The following is a 19,718-nucleotide window of genomic DNA, read 5'->3' as shown; positions in this document are numbered from 1 at the left end:
CTGTCGCTGCAGAGTGCGGCGAGACGGGCGGGCACCAGCTGTGCCAACTGCAAGACCGCGACCACCACGCTCTGGCGAAGGAATCAGGCCGGAGAGCCAGTTTGCAACGCGTGCGGCCTCTACTACAAGCTGCACAACGTAAGTAATCGATCATACATAACCTCCATCATAGACGTTTTCTCGGCTGGATCCTCAGCCACGACTAACGAACCAACCAACCAACCAGTCTTTCGATCGGATTCGAGCAATGAATCCTGTTAAATACATTTTATATATATATATAGTATATGTATAGTAAAAATTGGATTACTGCTCGACAAATGTCTCTGGAATTGATTCTTAATTCGAATATAGTTTAATCAGAGTTTGAACTTTTCTTTTTATGCGTATAAGATGTTAATATATTTAGAGAATTGATTCTGAAAGGTAAAATAAATACAAGAGTATCGATTGAAATTTATGTATTAAATAAAAAATAAAATAAAACGAGACAAAGATAAAGATTATCTATAAACATCAATTTAATAAATAATTGATACTTTTATATTTGTTTTTTCTATAGAATTAACCCTCCAAAAGTGTCTTAACGGATATATTAACATTCTACGTGTGTGTAAAAACACACGTGCAGTTATCCAATTTTTACCATCCATGTAACTAAATCCATGTCTCTTGAAATATCGTTTAGGTCTTTTTGAATTTCTTTAAAAAGAGATCCGCGGGTATATAGCATTTTATTTATCGGGGGGACTTCCGTTCGGAATCGGAGCGAACGATCGAAAGCGGAAGATCCGTGCCACTCGATACAATGTTTTCGAGGAGGGAGAGGCCGACAAAGGGACTCGGGTATTAAACGGTGGATACGAGATCCGGCGAATGAAAGCAGTCCTTCGATAAACAGCAGAGGCAAAAGGTCGTTTCTTTGGCCACCGTCGAAGCCACTGATCGTAAACCGGCCCGTGTAACGTAATATCGGATCGCTATTGTCGCGGCGAGCCTCTCTCGAGCATCCATTGTCGTACCGTGGAACCTAATTCCTCGATCCTCTTTCTTCTCTACGACCACAATCTACTCGCATTCTTCGCGACTTTCCTCTCTGAAATTGTCGTTGCAATTGTCGTGTCCTCGAATGTGCCTGGAATAGACACTAGCCAAATGTTTCTCATTCGAACTTTAATACGTTTCGCTAGTTCCGATGGTTGCCGTCGGATGTCTTATCGATTCCTATTTTCTCGCAAGTGAACGTTTTTACTCTAACTCATATATACTCGTATATCGGTATCAAATTTTTCGATACATAAACGAGACGAAAGATGAACTATAATTATAATAATTATAATTATTTTCAACACATCGATAACTCCATTATAGATAAGAGATAAGAAGTCTGTAACGAAAAATATCAAGAAAGTTATTACAACCGAAGTAAATCTTATCCCAAATCGAAGCGTCTCGTTTGTTTTCGATAAACTCGAGCGGGATGGCCACTCGAGCCCTTCCGTCTACGCGATTCGACCCTCTGTTGTGCCAACAATTAGGGTGCTCTGTGGAGTCGGCGGACGTGCGAAGAGTGTCGCCAGGAACGATGAGGCGGGGGTGGAGCGTGCTCAACGGCGTGTGACACAGGAAGCAGCAGAGGAAGACAAAGGGAGGAGGGAAAAACGGACATCCTGCTGGGAGTTTTTCTCAGGAACTCGGCGTATTTCACGCGGAGAGAACGATCGCTTGCGGAAATCTTGGTCGTGGATTATGGGTGGGCGTCGACCTCGATAGCTCTCGCTGCGCTACATCCGCTATAATTCCTCGTTGGACGAGGATTGTCTCTCGGTTTTCCTTTATCCTTCCTCTCGAGTTTTCGCGGGTCAAAAATAAATTTCTCTCGCGCGATCTTGATAAGATTCCGTTTGCAGCTCGCCTAATTGGCCCACGATGACACAACGGGTCCCACTGTCCTCTCCTCCCGGCTCCAAGCAAATGGTCCGTTCGAATTTACGCGGCTTTTTCCTCTACCGCGGCTTATCGGCCTATGTCGATCTGCGCTTCGAAAGACAGACGCGCAACATATACGCTGGATATATGCACCGCTCTCGAGTACTACGGTTCCAAGCAATTGTTGCATCGACTTAACACTTTTATCGTTGTAATATTTATACGATTTGCACTGCTTAACTAAATTTGAACGAAGATTAAGTCATAAATTAGACAGTTTAAATAAATCGAATATTTTTAGATTGAGATAGTCTGGTCGAGGAAGAAAGCAAGATACGAATTTGGAAAGTAAGGATTTAAAACAGCGATATCAAAACGATTTCGAACACGATCACTAAGCGAAGAATGGACTCGTTAATTATTCGAACGAAAAATTTGATAAGCATCTCCTCAACTCGTTATTCCTATTGTTCTTCTCGAACCACCGATCGAATCCACTCGTTTGCACATCCAATAATTTTACAAAGAAAAAAAAAAATAAAATAACAACGAGCCTTCGTTTATTTCAAGACTTCTCACGACGAATGGAAAAATTCATAGACACAAAAATCTTCTTTTCTAAAAAAAAAAACTCCTCTTCACCTCGACTTCCCCTCGTCTCGTCCCATTACCCTCGAAAGGGTTAAAGGCTACAAGATCCCGATTCGCGTTTCCTCGTGACGTTTATCTGGCGAGAATCAGGGTGTGGGGAGGGTGGCGCGAGGCGAGCCACAGAGTGACCAACAGCGACTTACCAGCAAGCGACATCCTCGCGTTGGTTAATGCCGGGCATAAAGGCCGGGCTCAGACACGTTTCCTGGTAATCATTAATTAAGCGTAGGGCTCCCTTCCGCCCCGCCTAGCGACATGGGACGCCGTGCACGCTCCGTCCACCAACGGAGAGAATAAATTCGGATACTCTCCTCTCTCTTTCTCTCGTCGAATTCTTTTTTCTCGTCCATCTCTCGAAGAGAAACGAGACGAAAACGCGCGAAACTCATCGCGCCATTTCTTCCCTTCGAGTTTGCTCTTCCCGGGGAAGGAACAGCCGAGGAGCAGGAGGAGGATTGCTGCTCGGGTAAGCTGTGGAATAGGCGACTGTCTTCGGTGACGTTAAGCCGACACGTTACAGTCTCCGAATCTCTTCCCCTACGGCCACGTCGAACAATCGGACGGCGAGGATTAACCAGGGGTCCCTGCACTCGTCCAAGGTTCTTCCCTCTCGAACGCCAATCCCGATACATCGAAAATTATATCGATCCATTTGCAAAATTGATGGCAATTCTTTCCCCTCGAAATTATACAATGTTTCTTATTAAACGAAACTTACTCACGGAAAGAAAATTTACGAGCAACAAAGAAAATAAGCTTTGGGACAAGGATTGGATCGTTGTTGTAAACGAGTAATTTCGTAAACGCGATACTCTCAGCGATCGATTAAAATGGCACGAAAAGATCCGGGATCTTTGGTTGACAAAACACGGCGTGTGTGTCGAGAGAAGGCACGCGAAGAGAAAGAAAAAAAGAAGAAAAGAGAAAGAAGAATCGATGGCTGCTACCAAGTATGCGTAAGGGAAGGTACGTAAGCGAAGAGATCAATCATTTCGAGAGCACCGTCTCCGGCAGTTTCTCTTGTACCTGCCACCAGAGGGGTACACGGCCCTTGTCCCGAGATTCGAGATAGACGGCGCGGCGGAGGGGAGGGGAGGAGGAGAGGGGGAGGAGGGGGGCAGGGAACGACAGATCTGGCGTCGTTAAGATAGAGCGGGCCGATAGGGAGAGCCCAGCCGCGCGAGTTGTGGCGCGCGATCGAGCGAGCGAGCGAGCCGGTGCCGAGCGGAACCGAGCCGACGAGTGGCTCGGTCGAAAATACACGGATTATTCGTGCTCTCTCGGCGTCGGGCTACCGGCGGCTGCTCGAAATATGGTAATCGCAGCTCGAAATCCTGGCCGGAGGGTCGCCGGAGGTCGATGGAGAAATTCCTCGAACGAGGACGATCCTCGTCACTCCGGAAACCCCGTTCACGTAATGGGGGGGGGGGGAGGGAGACGGACGCTTCTCTCCGAGTTTGGAACATTTGGATTTACTTTATGCGTGGATATAGTGAGATAGCGATGCGAGTGAGAGTGGGATTCGATCAAGTTTTTGAGAGAGGGGAAGAAAGGGAATTATTTATAATACGAGGAGGGGTATGATATAACAAATTAATTTTCAATGAAAGTTTTGCTGGAAATTATGTTTTTTATAGAATGTTCTTTCGAATTCGTTTCGATGAAGAATATTTCTTTTTTTCTTGGAAATGTAATGGAGGAATACTTCTTTGGAATTGGAAATTAAATTTATTTTATTGGATATAAGCGATGTGAGAGTGGATTCGATCAAGTTTTTGAGAGGGAATTATTTATAACACGAGGAATATGATATGAATAAATCGGTTAATTTTCAATGAAAGTTTTGCTGGAAATTATGGTTTTTTTTATAGAATGTACTTTCGAATTCGTTTCGATAAAGAATTCGTTTTTTGGAAATATTCACGTAATGGAGGAACAGGAATTTTTTGGAATTGGAAATTATTTAAATTTGAGAGGGGAAGAAAGGGAATTATTTATAATACGAGGAGGGGTATGATATAATAAATTAATTTTCAATGAAAGTTTTGCAGGAAATTATGTTCTTTTATAGAATTCGTTTCGACAAAGAATTTTTTGGAAATATGTGGATATAAGCGATGCGAGTGAGAGTGGAATTCGATCAAGTTTTTGAGAGAGGGGAAGGAAGGGAATTATTTATAATACAACGGTTAATTAATTTTTAATGAAAGTTTTGCTGGAAATTATGGTTTTTATAGAATGTAATTTCGAATTCGTTTCGACAAAGAATTTTTTGGAAACGGAGGAAAGGGGAACGCTTTATTTTATTGGATATAAGCGATGTGAGTGAGAGTGGATTCGATCAAGTTTGAGAGGAGAAGGATGGGAATTATATTAATGAAAATTTTTCTGGAAATTGTGTTTTTTTATAGAATGTACTTTCGAATTCGTTTCGATAAAGAAATATTCACTTAATGGAGGAACACTTTTTTTGGAATTGGAAATTACTTAAATTTGAAAGAATTCTTTTCGATAAAGAATATTTTTTTTGGAAATGGAAGAAAGAAGAACGCTTTATTTTATTGGATTCGATCAAGTTTGAGAGGGAAAGGAAGGAATTATTTATATATGAGAGGATAAATCGATTAATAATTTTCAATGAAATTGTGGAAATCACAATTTTCGTTTCGATGAAGAATTTTTTTGGAAATGTAACGAAGGAAAGGGAGGATTTCTTTTTGGAAAATTGTTGCGTTGGAAATTCGAATGAATCAAGTTTCAATTTTGTGAAAAGTTGTCGGGGATGTCGAGTTGTAAAGAGTTATTAGATACGCAAATAATATGCAAATGAGGTTCGCTTAGGAGATAATTTGATCGTCTCGCGATGAAAATTTTCCGGAAATCACGTTCGCTTAACGGAGGAAAGGAGGAGAACAACTTCTTTCGAGTTAGACACGAGAACATTGTTATGCTGCCAGGTATATTATTATTACGCGCACGTAATATGGAAATGAGCCGCTTAGAAGATAAATCGATCAACTTTTCTAAAAATTTTCTGAAATCTTTTAAAATATGGCTACATGTATAATTATTGTTTAACTTTTACGAGATTACGTGATTAGCCTTGATGAATTGAAATAACGTACACAAATCTTCGATCGATCGATCGAGTCACAATTTTTTACGAAAATATCATTTTTCCTTCTATTCTCCAATTTTTCAAAACCGTGATGAAATACCAAATACGATAAACAAAAATGGATCACATTTTTAATTCCCCATCTTTCAAATTCAACTCCTGTAACCAACAATCTCACATCGCTCGAAGATCGAAATGGAAAAAAAATGTACCTTTACATTTTTAATTCCGTGAAGCAAAATCACTTCTCCATCTTTCAAAAAATCAACAATTGTAACCAATTAATCTTGCATCCTTCGAAGATCGAAATGGGAAAAAATATAGCTTTACATTTTTAATTCCGTGAAGCAAAATCATTTCTCCATCTTTCAAAAAATCAACAATTGTAGCAAATTAATCTTGCATCCTTGGAGGACGAAATAACATCTCCATTTCTTAAAATCAATTCCTGTAAACCAGATGAACAATCTCTCTTCCCTTCGAAAACCGAAAAAAAATCCTTCCTTCTCCACCTTTCGAAAAATCAATAACCAACCAATCCCCCAAAAGATAAAAAGTAGAAACGTTCAACGTATCCCTGTGTAAAATAAAAAAGTGACGAAAAATACTCCAAGAAATAACTCCAAAATAAGTAAAAACTAAAATAAAAACCAACAATCTCTCTCTCTCTCGCATCGAAAATCATACCTTCTTAACGTAAAACCGTCCCCGCTTCATCTTTCGTCAAAAAATCGTAACGTAAACCACCCGATCATCTCTCTCATCTCTCTCAAACAAACGGACAGAAAGCCGAAAGACAGATAAACAGATAGATAAAGAGAGAGAGAGAGAGAGAGCACGCGTCGAACGTTCGCGCAGATGTTCATGAAGATTCGAAATGGAAAAGCGGGACGAAAATAGGCGCGCCGGGGATAGATCCGCGCGTCGAACAGACCCCCCCCTTGTCTTTTTCCCGATACGTATCTCCCCCGATGGACGGCAGATAGCGCGGCGCGCGTGTGTGGTCGCGCCACGATCCACGAACCACGATAAACCGGGCAACGGGAATTTCGGGCGACCGTTTCGAGCGAGGAGGAGGGCGAGCGAAAGCTCTTTCTCACACTTCCTTTTCTCATTCGACTCGCGGCTCGCGGATAAATCACGCGCGGGACGCGGGGCGAGTGTCCTCCTCCGTTCGGCGAACAACGCGCGCGCGCGCGGGGCTTTGTCCCGCGAGGAAGTTGTAAAATCGCGCGCGAGGGGGGAGGTGGAGGGGTAGCCGTCGGGCGCAAAGGGCCGCCAATTGATATGCCCCCGACGAGCCGGCTACGAGACATTCCTCCGTGCCTCGTTCCGCGAACGTTTTTAGCCGAGCCTAGCGGGGGGAGGGGGGGGGGCTGAGGGAGGGGGAGATCGTGCAACTTCTGCTACACATTTTTCCACGCCCTTTCGATTTTCGTCTCCCTCGTCTGATTCTTGATAATTTTCATTTTTTTTTTTTTGGTTTGGTTTGGTTTGGTTTGGTTTGGTTTGAGTCTCTCTCGTATCGCGTTTCGTCTGAATTCTTCCCCACGGATTCTCGAAAGTATTTCCAATTTTCTCGAATTTTTAAATATCTTCGCATCGAACGTATTTATAATCTTCTTCCCCGAAACCGATAAATCGAGTTTATAAATAATTTCCTTTCGTTTTCTTTTGGATTTATTAATTATTTCTATAAACGATCTATACTACGATCGTTTATTGATTCGTCTCGCGAGTCACTTTTTCAACTCCTCGTTTCGTACGTGTCGTTTTCTCACGTTTGTCGATCAATTGGGGAGGGGGATTGGAAATTCGTGGAACGAATCAATTGGGGAAGAGGATCGGCGTGGAAATTCGACCGAGCCTCCTCCCCCCCTCCCCCTCCCCTTCGATCTTTCATTCATTGACCCCACCCGCGGGCGCAGAGGGTCTTCTTGGCGCGATTTCGTATGCGATCGGTGTGCGGTTGCATCGTGTGTGACCACATCAATCTGCATTTCGAATCTCCGCTGAGATGGCTCTCTCTCTCTCTCTCTCTCCCTCTCCGTACACCTTCCTTCCCCTCGATCGATCTCGCTCCCTCCACCGTCTCTCTTTTGTTTGCACCTCGCGATCGGTTTCGTCGCTCGGTTCCTATTAAAGCCGCTGCGTATTGTATTCAAATCGGTTCGAGGCTCTCTCCTCTTTCGTCGTTTCTACTCCTCCCTGCTTCTTCTTTCCGCCGCTGTCGTTACGTCGCTCCCTCTTGCTCGCTCATTAAGCTTCATCCGTCGATCCTGTAAAATACTGCGTTTTCGACCCACCAACCACCCCTCTTGCGGGGCCTCTTCTTGTCGTCACGGTTGTCGTATCGTGTAGATTGATCGTGGATGGAATCGGTTGAATCGGAAGATTTGGCAAAGGAAGAAAAGTTCTTATTTACGATTCTCGCGGCAATTATACGATTTCTCTCTTCTCAAATGGAGAATCTATACTTTTTAAGAAGAGAGGATCTTTAACCTGTTTTTCAAAAATTCTTTCTGAGAAATAGACTTCTAGATTATGGAAGAAAATTTGTCAGGATTTTAACCATTGTTGCTGCCATTTCTTTCGCCCCGCTAATTATATGATGTATATCGCATCGAGCGTGTTTTTCGAAAATAGTAGGAAAAGCTATCTAAATGATTAATCCTAATATCGAATGGACGAGTTCAATCGGATCTGTTCCAATTATTACTTTTTATAAAATCACGTATAGTTTCTAATTCCCAAAACATTTTTTTTATAGCGAGCGAGGTATACAGGTGTATTCGCTTATCATCCTATTTCTTCTACGTACAAATCTCGCGATCGTTGCTCGATTCTCGTCCAATTTCGATCTCCAATCGATTTCCAATCCGTCCGAATAAAAAATACGTCCAAATAATCCTTCCCCCCCCTCCCCTCGTCCACGTCCACTCGCCGCAAGCCATCGATCGGCAATAACACGGGGGCGCCGCGTAGCGGCGGCTCGCGGCACTCGAGCGTTTTCGCGACGCAGGACCAATTATGCGCGCGCGCGCGCGCGATGCGCGTGCAATGCTTTAAGTACGAAATAACTAGGTATGCAAGTGTGGTGTGCCGCATCGTTGCGCTGTGCTGCGTGGAAGGAAATGCACGGGTCGGGGGGGGGAGGAGGGCGGGAGGGAGGGAGGGAGGAGGCGGCGGAGCGCTTTGTAGTTTGCCGCGACGTGACGCAACTGCCAACTTGAGGAAAAGGTTCCCGGTATTGCGGGATAAGCGAACGACGACGACGAGGAGGGCGGGCGAGGAGGGCCTCTCCGGAGGTGGCGACCGAGCCATCATCCTCCCTCGTCCTCCACCCCGTCCGTTCCCCCTTTGTTCCCAGCCTTCTTTATCTCGTTCTCTCCTCCCGCGACACCCAAAGCCCCAGACGGTCAACGACTCTTTTCGGAATTACGCGATTGCTCGAAATTGCCGAATTACGAACACACCGAGGATCGGCGCATGCGCTCGATCCGGCTCGGCTCTGCCCTCTCTCGTGCGTTCTCTGTGCGACGAGTCGATGCGTGATTTTTGCGAACGGATACGTGTGCACGGTTTTGTCTTATGTTTCGCATTATCCGTCGTGAAAATTATACGGGAAAAGTGTAGGAAAGGTATTGAAAGGTATTCTATTTTTTTTTTCTCGGATAAAACGTTCTTAGAGTAGAGTAGAGTAGATAGATAGGTAGATAGAGATGCATCTATAATATAACCGTGCACGTTGAAAGTAATTTTGTAACAGTGTGGTTTTGATCGACGATTATCGAGAGTGATTAAGTAAGCGATGAGGCTATTCCTATTTATGGACTGTGAACAATATTGCGGATAAGTAATGTTTCAAGCAAGATTTTCAAGGAAGATCTCGTATAATTTTCTCTTTATAACCTCCTTTCGTCGACAAATCCTTGTTTAACATCCTCTTTTTCTCTCTCTCTTTCTCGAAAAAACAATGCGTATGACCGAATCTCTGATATTTGCGCAGGAATCGAAGACACATTTTCAATTAATCAATTGCAAAGAGGGGAATCGTTACGCTTATTCGGCTATTATAAAATCGTGGATCGTGTCTCGATAATAAAGGTTAGGAAACGCGGCGTCTAGACGAAAATTACCGGTCATGGGAGAAAAACTGCCTCCCCCAAGTTTCTTCCAACGCTCGTGAACACGTTGCTCGTGATTTTTCCACCTTCGTGCACGAGAATTAACGCGAGACGTGTACGCGTAACACGAGAATCGCTTAATTACGCGTTGAAACGCGGTGATTAACCCGGCCCGATCCCCTTTTCGCTCGTCCCTCTCGAGGAGGGGAGGGGTACTACGAGTAGTACGTCATTCGCACGGCAGAGGCGCCCCTCTCGAGGCCTCTCTCGAATCCGTGGAGGCCAGCCATGTTTAGATTAAAACCGATCGACTCAACGAATTGTTGGCTACGACTCTTGCAGGTGAATCGGCCGCTCACGATGAAGAAGGAGGGCATCCAGACGAGGAACAGGAAACTGTCGTCGAAGAGCAAGAAGAAGAAGGCCGGCGGGTGTCTTGGGCTCGGTGGCGTGATGGGTGATATGATCAAAGCCAGCGGCCACCTAGACCTCGACAACAAACCCTTCCACTCAGGCTTCGGTTCACCCATGAGTGAGTCTCGAGATTTTTCAAACTCTCCATTTCCTTTTATTCCAAATCCTATATCTTGTATCGTCGTTCAATTTACAGAGACGATCGAATTGAAAGTAATAATCATGGATTTCCACCTGATCGATCGTCTCTCCATTATTAATAATTCATTCTCCCGATTCTTTCGATCTATCGATTATACTTGTTGCGTTACACGTTACATGCGCGAATCATCGAAAAGAAATTCACAAAAGTAAAAATACACGGATCTATAGTGAGAGAGAGAGAGAGAGAGAGTAATAAAAGTAATAACGAGGATAATAATAATTGTGATTACAGGCACGTCGCAGCATCATCACACGATGCACCCAGCGATGCAGCACTACATGTATCACACGGGGGTGGGCGTCGCGGGCGGCCTTCACCAGGGATTCGCGCCCCCGGCGCCGCCACCCATCCACCCCCACTCGCACTCGCACTCCCATTCCCATCACATGACGAGTCTTCAGGGTCTCCAGTTGGCGGCCACGACGAACGCGATGGTGAGTCCGATTACTTATCCGATTTAACCACAATTTAATCAACCAATCAACCCTCAACTCGACCACGCCTCGCCGTCCAAATTTATCGAAACGAAATTATTTATTTTCTCACGGGTGAGTCGATCGTTTGTTAGGAATTTGTTTTTTTTTTTCGTCGCATTTTCAAGGGATGAATGATTTCTTCGGTCGCGTGTTGAGCTGCACGATTTTCCATGGGAGGGTGTTTCACTTAAAAGTTTTGTGCAAAGAAGCGAGGAAAGAATTTTTCATCGACTCACCCTCGCGGAAAGTGGATGGACAAGCCACATGGATGTTCTTGTTTGTTCCTGTTTTCAGACCGGTTGGCGATCGGAGTACACATGAATCGTGAACGATCAACAGCTCAGGACGCAGCCCACCACTCTCGTTCTAACGTAGATCGCGAGCCTCGAGCTCTCCTCTCTTTCTCTCTCCGCGAATTGTACCGAGAGACGTTCGAGAGGCGCGGGAAAAAGGAAAGCGAAGAGAAAAGGAATACGTGGAAAATCAGACGAGTCGCGAAAACGTACGTCCCCCCCCCCTCCCCTCATTTTTTTCTTTCTCTCTCTCTGTCTCTCTCTCTCTCTCTCTCTCTCCCTCTCTCGTTTCTTTCTTTCGAATCTGTCGTCCCCCCTTTTTCGTTTCGCGATCTCGAAATGTAAATATGTAAAGTTTCGCGCACAAGGTGAGGGCAGTCGAGCCCAGGCCCCAAGTACAAACGAAGTCAAGCTAAATAAACTCGTATCGTGTCTAATTAGACGTGCTCCTGTAAATATAAGACGAACAATTATATATATATATATATACATACATAAAAGTCGCAAGAGTTTCTATTAACGTGAGTGCATGACGTGAAATAATAAAGGAAGAAAAAGAAAAGGAAAAAAAAAATAAATAAACAATGGGGGGCTATCCGTTAAAACCTCCACTCCCTTCCCAATTTTGTCGCGGATCGCTCCTTCGAAGACGATTCTTACAGGGCTGATGAACGAGCGAGGATTAATTATTTATTCGAGCATATATATATATATATGTATATGTATATGTATATGTATATGTATATATATATATTATACGACGTGTTCAATTCTGTTCGAAAAGGGTATGAAACCCTTTAGGAGAATCGGAATCGGTCTTCGGAGGCCGAGGTGTATATCTAGTTTGTAAGCGTGTATATCATCCAATCATCCGTGCGAAAACATCGTGCAATTTTAAAAAGTCTTTTTATTGAAACGCGAGGAATTTCCCGAGTAATGGGAAGGGGCCATTGGACGCCGATTTTCATTCATCGTTTCATCCCATTTCCTCTCCTCCCCCCCCCCCCCCGATTCCTCTGATCCCTATCGAAACCTCTTCCCCTTTTCGTTAGGGGTTTGCCACGTTCCACGAGGAGGAATACAGTTGAACGCGATCGAATGCATACGTTTTGTACGAAATTGTTATTCCGAAAAGAAGGAAAAGGAGGAGATATGGCGGTCCTTTTCCAACGCGACGCGGTGGCGCCATCTGCTCGCCGACAAAATTCAGTAGAGAAGGAGAGTAAAACTTATTTTATATCCAACGTGACGATTCTTCCTCGTGGAACGCCGCGATCTATAGTTCATGTCGATAGTTCACAGCGATGGAACGTTGTTTGGAAATGGAAGCTTTCAATCGCGCTCGACGACGAGGAGAAAAATTAAATGATCGATCGAAAGCGTGCTTATATATTTTCAACGAAGCGTGACGGATTTTTCCCTCCCCTCCCCCCGTGGAACGCGATTGTGGCGCCATATACTCGTTCATTATTAATCTACGATCGATGGAATATCGATCGTTAAATGGGTAAAGCTTTCGATCGCGTTCGACGACGAGGGGAGAGAAATAGTTGGTTGAACAATCGATCGAAGGAATATTTTCCACGGTTCCAACGGAAGAAGTGTACGGTGTGGAACGCGATTGTGGCGACATCAGCTCCCGTTCTACAATGCTCGGTCCGTCTATTTGGATATTATTCCCCCGCGCACGAGAATCGGCGTCCAGTCGTTCGCACGCCCATCGCGTCGTCGTGTGTCGTGTCGTTTAGCGATAGCGGAGCAGCAACGTTAGGTGTATAAAGCACACGTAGAGAGAGGAAAAAAAAAAAAAGTCGGTAAATTATATGGATTTTTGTGATCCGGTGATCCAGATCGCGGAGTCGAGAAAGTCCCGAGATTCGGAATTAGAAGGAAAAAAAAAAAAAAAAAAAAAAAAAAGAAATATAATCGTTTCCAAGGTAGGAAGGAAATCCAAAAAAAAAAAAAAAAAAAGGAAAAGAAAATTGTACCCAGGGAGGGGGAGAAAGTAGAAATGGGACTGTGGACACGAGAGACGGAGCACTGGCAGAAATGCGAGAGCGAAAATACGAAAAAAAAAAAAAAAAAAAAGAAAAAAAAAGAATAAATAAGTAAACAAATAATAAAATAAAATAATAAAATAGGGTAAAAATAAAATTCGCGAAAATGTAAATTTTGTATCTTCGAGATTGTGTACCGTTATCATTGTAATAATAGTACATATATATATATATATATAAATATTATAAATATATAAATAAAAAAAAGTCTATATATATATATATAAAAATGAATATAAATATTATAAATATTATAAATAATAATTAAGAAAGAGAGAGAAGACGCGTGTGCGTGTGTATGTGAAATTCGCGTGAATGTATGCGCGCGCGCGAAAAGCGAAAATGAGTCAAAAGGGAGGGGAAGAGGGGGAAGAGAGGAGTAAAAGTGATTGTGCATAAATTAGCGGTTAATTGCGCATCGTAAGATTTGCATCTAGATAGTCGGAGCGCGCGATGGTAATTAAAACGATTTATCGCGAGCGAGAAAGGTTAATAGCCGTGAATGACGATTATCATTATTATTCTTATTACTATTATCGTGGTCGCCGATCGGCCGGTATCGCCGATTATTCATTAATCTCTCCTTCTCTAATTAATTAATTAATTAATCGCGCGGGCACACACTCGGCACGAGCCGGCCAGATTCGATCCTTTCTTTTCTCGATCTTGCTTGAGGCCGCGTTTCCACCACCGAAAAACGGAGAAAGAAAACCCCTCGGCGCCCCTCATCGCCATCGATCTCGATCCAACCGACCGATCGCGATCCCTCGCATTTCAAAATTCCCAATTCTTACCTTCTTTTTACGAATTTTCTTTTTTTCTCTCTCTCTCTCTCTTCAATTTTTGGAAGGATATCACCCCCGAACTTTGATAAGTTTGATCGTGTTTTTCAAGCTCGATTGCAGCTCTCGTAGCACGATGCTGTTACGATTTGGTGGTGGGATTCGAAATTAATAAATTTCCGATCCGTATCCACCTTTTCCACGAATCGAAAGGTACGACGAGTACGAGCTACGATCCAAATATCTCCTTCGAATAGATGACTTGGGAGAACAGTGTTTCTCAGTGTCGAACTCGGCAGTCTCTTTCGATATTTTTAGTACGCGTGAAAAAAATTTTTGTAACGAGACTAAATACATAAGGATATACGATTATTGATAAACGCGGGGAGGCACTGGTCTCGAAGTCGAAATGCGATGGATCCGAGAATCTTTTCGAGATCGAAGGAAGCGGCGGCGGCGGCGACAACGAACACAGGGGATGGGGTGGTGTGAGATTTCGAAGAAAGAAAAAAAAAAAAAAAATAAAGAAAAGACTGACGAGCGTACGAAGGAGGGAGAAAGAAAGGGATGTTTGTCCGCGAGACGCCGGCCCCACTTTTCTCGCGAACACAGCGGATCACAGTGAGTAGAGACGAAGGGAGAGGCAGACGAGGGGGGCAGGTTATTCTAATAAAATAGTATTATTAGGGAGTAGCGTGTAGACTGTATAAAGAGAGAGGAAGAAAAGGAAAAAGGAATACAATACACACACGAACTAGCGAGAGTTGGACGAGGAAAGGGTGACAGGACGAAAGCAGAGGCGTGTAATGGATGGAAGATACGATCCAGGCGCGTGTATCGATGGTCACATCTCGTGGAAGGAAGGAAGAGGACGCGAGAGGGATGTCTCAACGAATCGAATTCGATCGATGATGGGCGTTTCGTGGCGACACTGATTTTTCGTGGACATGTATAAAGCGACATTGTAAGATATCGTTGTAAAAAAAGGTTTTAACTTAAAAATAAATTAACGATAATTCACGCATAATTCACGTAAGCTCTCTCTCTTTTTTTTTTTTTTTTTGTTTTGTTTTATCTTCTTATTTCATTACACCACGACGATTTTTTTTTTTTTTTAAGAAAATCTCGCTTTTGTCACGGTATATATTTGATACTCGAGAGATATTTTAAGGTAAATAGAGCGTGCAAGTCTTTCGATCATGCCAATATATTATCCTTAGTCTCGTAAGAATTTATAATATTAATCGTTAAATCCTTAACCTCTTATACGCATTTCTCTCTTTTCTTTTTCTTTTTTTTTAATTTACATTTAATTTATACTCTATGAACACGAGCGAATCTGTCTATGAGCTAAAAACTAAAAGTGAAATAAATGTCAAGTGTGAGACCTCAATGAGTTAACTGCTTTTATTTCGTTCTTCTTGATTCACCGTTTCACGAAAGGAGGAATTCTTTCAAGGATAAGGATCGAGGAGTTGGTAAGTTTTTTCGAGACGATTCGAAAGGGGATATAATTTTCAATTGAGTCGAGACACCCAAGGGACTTTATTAACAGGTGAGAGTTAATTAAACGTTATCAAGTCGGTACGAGGTGTTTACATGTAAATCAAAGACCGAGATAAGTCGGCGGCATTCGCGAAAGCGAATAAATTCCGTCGGCGGCGGCCGATGGCTATCGATATCCGGCGCGGCAGACGAAAGATGCATCCTTGCGCGATGCAACCGGAGTGGTACTCGATACATCGATCGATTTCCTTCTTTTTACGCGAGGGAACGGAACAGAAAGATACAGAAGACTACAGGAGTGTCTTTTTTTACTTTCTTTTTTCATTAGATGGACACTCAATGGGTCATTGTAGCGTGTTGATTTTCTTAAAATAGGTAATGTAGAATAGATATATACTATATGAATAAAAAATAATAGATTAGGAGATATTAATACATTCTTATCTCTTGACTTAATAATTTTTCAATTTATTAAATTTATATTCAAATTTTCTTTTCTTTTCTTTTTTTTTTTTTCTAGAGAATATTCAGAAGCATTAATCAATGCATTAAAAAGAATATTACTACATATAAAGAAACAAAGTTGATCTTCAGAGATTTTCTTGCGCATCCAATTACGACAAAATTAATAATATCAAGATATAGTTTTATAGCAAGTATTATTTATTATTACAAATAACAAACGAGATATTCCAGATATAATAATATCACTCGTTACATTCTTTATTCCTAGATTTAAAAAAAAATACTATAGAAAGCTTCTTCATCGCAAAAAGAAGATCTCTCGCTATAGCAGGTAAGTATATAAGGTAAGTATACATAGATTTAAGAGAACTGTTGAAAAAACGATTAAAAACATAAAAAAATAATAGCTGCAACAGGTAAGTATAGAAAAGGTAAGTATTATACAGGTAAGTATATAAAATTTCATAAAAATAATAGTTCCTAAAGATAATAGAAAAATTTCACAGGACACCTCTTGTCTAATTATATTCTCCTAATACAAAGTCAAAATTTTAAGCAAGAATTCTTATCCCGAAACTTTTGGAAAAATTTTTCGTGCCACCTCTTGTCTCATTATATTCTCCTAATACAAAGTCAAAAATTTAAGCAAAAATTCTTATTCTGAAACTTTTGGAAAAATTTTTCGTGCCACTTCTTGTCGAATTATATTCTCCTAATACGAAATCACAATTTGGAATCTTTGCTGTCAAAAATTCGCGATTTTTATTAGGAGAATATGATCATTAAGGAGGTAGCACATGAAAATTATCCAGGAGTTTTAAATTTGGAAAATTTTGCTCGAAATTTCGACTTTGTATTAGGAGAATATGATTAGTGAGCAGGTGGCACGTGAAATTTTTCTAGGAATTTTAAATTTGCAAAATTTTGATCAAAATTTCGACTTTGTATTAGGAGAATATGATCTGTAAGGAGGTGGCACGTGAAATTTTTCAGGAATTTTAAATTTGAAAAATTTTGGTCAAAATTTCGACTTTGTATTAGGAGAATATGATCTGTGAGGAGGTGGCACGTGAAATTTTTCTAGGAGTTTTAATTTTGGAAAATTTTGCTCGAAATTTCGACTATGTATTAGGAGAATATGATCTGTGAGGAGGTGGCACGTGAAATTTTTCTAGGAGTTTTAATTTTGGAAAATTTTGCTCGAAATTTCGACTTTGTATTAGGAGAATATGATCTGTGAAGAGGTGGCACGTGAAATTTTTCTAGGAGTTTTAATTTTGGAAAATTTTGCTCGAAATTTCGACTTTGTATTAGGAGAATATGATCTGTGAGGAGGTGGCACGTGAAATTTTTCTAGGAGTTTTAATTTTGGAAAATTTTGCTCGAAATTTCGACTTTGCATTAGGAGAATATGATCTGTGAGGAGGTGGCACGTGAAATTTTTCTCGAATTTTAAATTTGCAAAATTTTGATCAAAATTTCGACTTTGTATTAGGAGAATATGATTAGTGAGGAGGTGGCACGTGAAATTTTTCTAGGAGTTTTAATTTTGGAAAATTTTGCTCGAAATTTCGACTTTGTATTAGGAGAATATGATCTGTGAGGAGGTGGCACGTGGAATTTTTCTAGGAGTTTTAATTTTGGAAAATTTTGCTCGAAATTTCGACTTTGTATTAGGAGAATATGATTAGTGAGCAGGTGGCACGTGAAATTTTTCTAGGAATTTTAAATTTGCAAAATTTTGATCAAAATTTCGACTTTGTATTAGGAGAATATGATCTGTGAGGAGGTGGCACATGAAATTTTTCAGGAATTTTAAATTTGAAAAATTTTGGCCAAAATTTCGACTTTGTATTAGGAGAATATGATCTGTGAGAAGGTGGCACGTGAAATTTTTCTAGGAGTTTTAATTTTGGAAAATTTTGCTCGAAATTTCGACTTTGTATTAGGAGAATATGATTAGTGAGCAGGTGGCACGTGAAATTTTTCTAGGAATTTTAAATTTGCAAAATTTTGGCCAAAATTTCGACTTTGTATTAGGAGAATATGATCTGTGAGGAGGTGGCACGTGAAATTTTTCTAGGAGTTTTAATTTTGAAAAATTTTGCTCGAAATTTCGACTTTGTATTAGGAGAATATGATTAGTGAGGAGGTGGCACGTGAAATTTTTCTAGGAGTTTTAATTTTGGAAAATTTTGCTCGAAATTTCGACTTTGTATTAGGAGAATATGATCTGTGAGGAGGTGGCACGTGGAATTTTTCTAGGAGTTTTAATTTTGGAAAATTTTGCTCGAAATTTCGACTTTGTATTAGGAGAATATGATTAGTGAGCAGGTGGCACGTGAAATTTTTCTAGGAATTTTAAATTTGCAAAATTTTGATCAAAATTTCGACTTTGTATTAGGAGAATATGATCTGTGAGGAGGTGGCACATGAAATTTTTCAGGAATTTTAAATTTGAAAAATTTTGGCCAAAATTTCGACTTTGTATTAGGAGAATATGATCTGTGAGAAGGTGGCACGTGAAATTTTTCTAGGAGTTTTAATTTTGGAAAATTTTGCTCGAAATTTCGACTTTGTATTAGGAGAATATGATTAGTGAGCAGGTGGCACGTGAAATTTTTCTAGGAATTTTAAATTTGCAAAATTTTGATCAAAATTTCGACTTTGTATTAGGAGAATATGATTAGTGAGGAGGTGGCACGTGAAATTTTTCTGGGAGTTTTAATTTTGGAAAATTTTGCTCGAAATTTCGACTTTGTATTAGGAGAATATGATTAGTGAGCAGGTGGCACGTGAAATTTTTCAAGGAATTTTAACTTTGAAAAATTTTGGCCAAAATTTCGAATTTGTATTAGGAGAATATGATCTGTGAAGAGGTGGCACGTGAAATTTTTCAGGAATTTTAAATTTGAAAAATTTTTGCCAAAATTTCGACTTTGTATTAGGAGAATATGATCTGTGAGAAGGTGGCACGTGAAATTTTTCTAGGAGTTTTAATTTTGGAAAATTTTGCTCGAAATTTCGACTTTGTAGTAGGAGAATATGATTAGTGAGGAGGTGGCACGTGAAATTTTTTTAGGAGTTTTAATTTTGGAAAATTTTGCTCGAAATTTCGACTTTGTATTAGGAGAATATGATGTGTGAGGAGGTGGCACGTGAAATTTTTCTAGGTGTTTTAATTTTGGAAAATTTTGCTCGAAATTTCGACTTTGTATTAGGAGAATATGATCTGTGAGGAGGTAGCACGTGAAATTTTTCAGGAATTTTAAATTTGAAAAATTTTGGCCAAAATTTCGACTTTGTATTAGGAGAATATGATCTGTGAGGAGGTGGCACGTGAAATTTTTCTAGGAGTTTTAATTTTGGAAAATTTTGCTCGAAATTTCGACTTTGTATTAGGAGAATATGATCTGTGAGGAGGTGGCACGTGAAATTTTTCTCGAATTTTAAATTTGCAAAATTTTGATCAAAATTTCGACTTTGTATTAGGAGAATATGATTAGTGAGGAGGTGGCACGTGAAATTTTTCTAGGAGTTTTAATTTTGGAAAATTTTGCTCGAAATTTCGACTTTGTATTAGGAGAATATGATTAGTGAGCAGGTGGCACGTGAAATTTTTCAAGGAATTTTAACTTTGAAAAATTTTGGCCAAAATTTCGAATTTGTATTAGGAGAATATGATCTGTGAAGAG

The 19,718-nt window shown here is 40.9% G+C and overlaps 1 protein-coding gene across 3 annotated transcripts in view; it reads left to right on the top strand.

The window, feature by feature from the left end:
* LOC100863851 (GATA-binding factor C) overlaps positions 1 to 15,445 on the top strand; it is a 76,031-nt gene extending 60,586 nt beyond the window's left edge. The window contains exons 5-8 of one of the 3 annotated variants that reach the window (XM_086906373.1): positions 4 to 138; positions 10,192 to 10,357; positions 10,676 to 10,878; positions 11,215 to 15,445. In XM_086906373.1, the coding sequence (XP_086762499.1) occupies positions 4 to 138; positions 10,192 to 10,357; positions 10,676 to 10,878; positions 11,215 to 11,241 (531 nt within the window). In that variant the 3' untranslated portion in view covers positions 11,242 to 15,445. Of the gene's footprint in view, positions 1 to 3; positions 139 to 10,167; positions 10,358 to 10,675; positions 10,879 to 11,214 lie in introns of all 3 variants that reach the window. The other 2 variants (XM_031916779.2, XM_012487320.3) reach the window with 2 other exon arrangements.
* Positions 15,446 to 19,718: the final 4,273 nt, after the last annotated feature.

Source organism: Apis florea, unplaced genomic scaffold, assembly GCF_048593485.1.
Source record: "Apis florea isolate Af1SG1 unplaced genomic scaffold, ASM4859348v1 contig_2492_pilon, whole genome shotgun sequence".
Classification (NCBI taxonomy): domain Eukaryota; kingdom Metazoa; phylum Arthropoda; class Insecta; order Hymenoptera; family Apidae; genus Apis; species Apis florea.
This window is presented reverse-complemented; position numbering and strand designations above follow the sequence as displayed.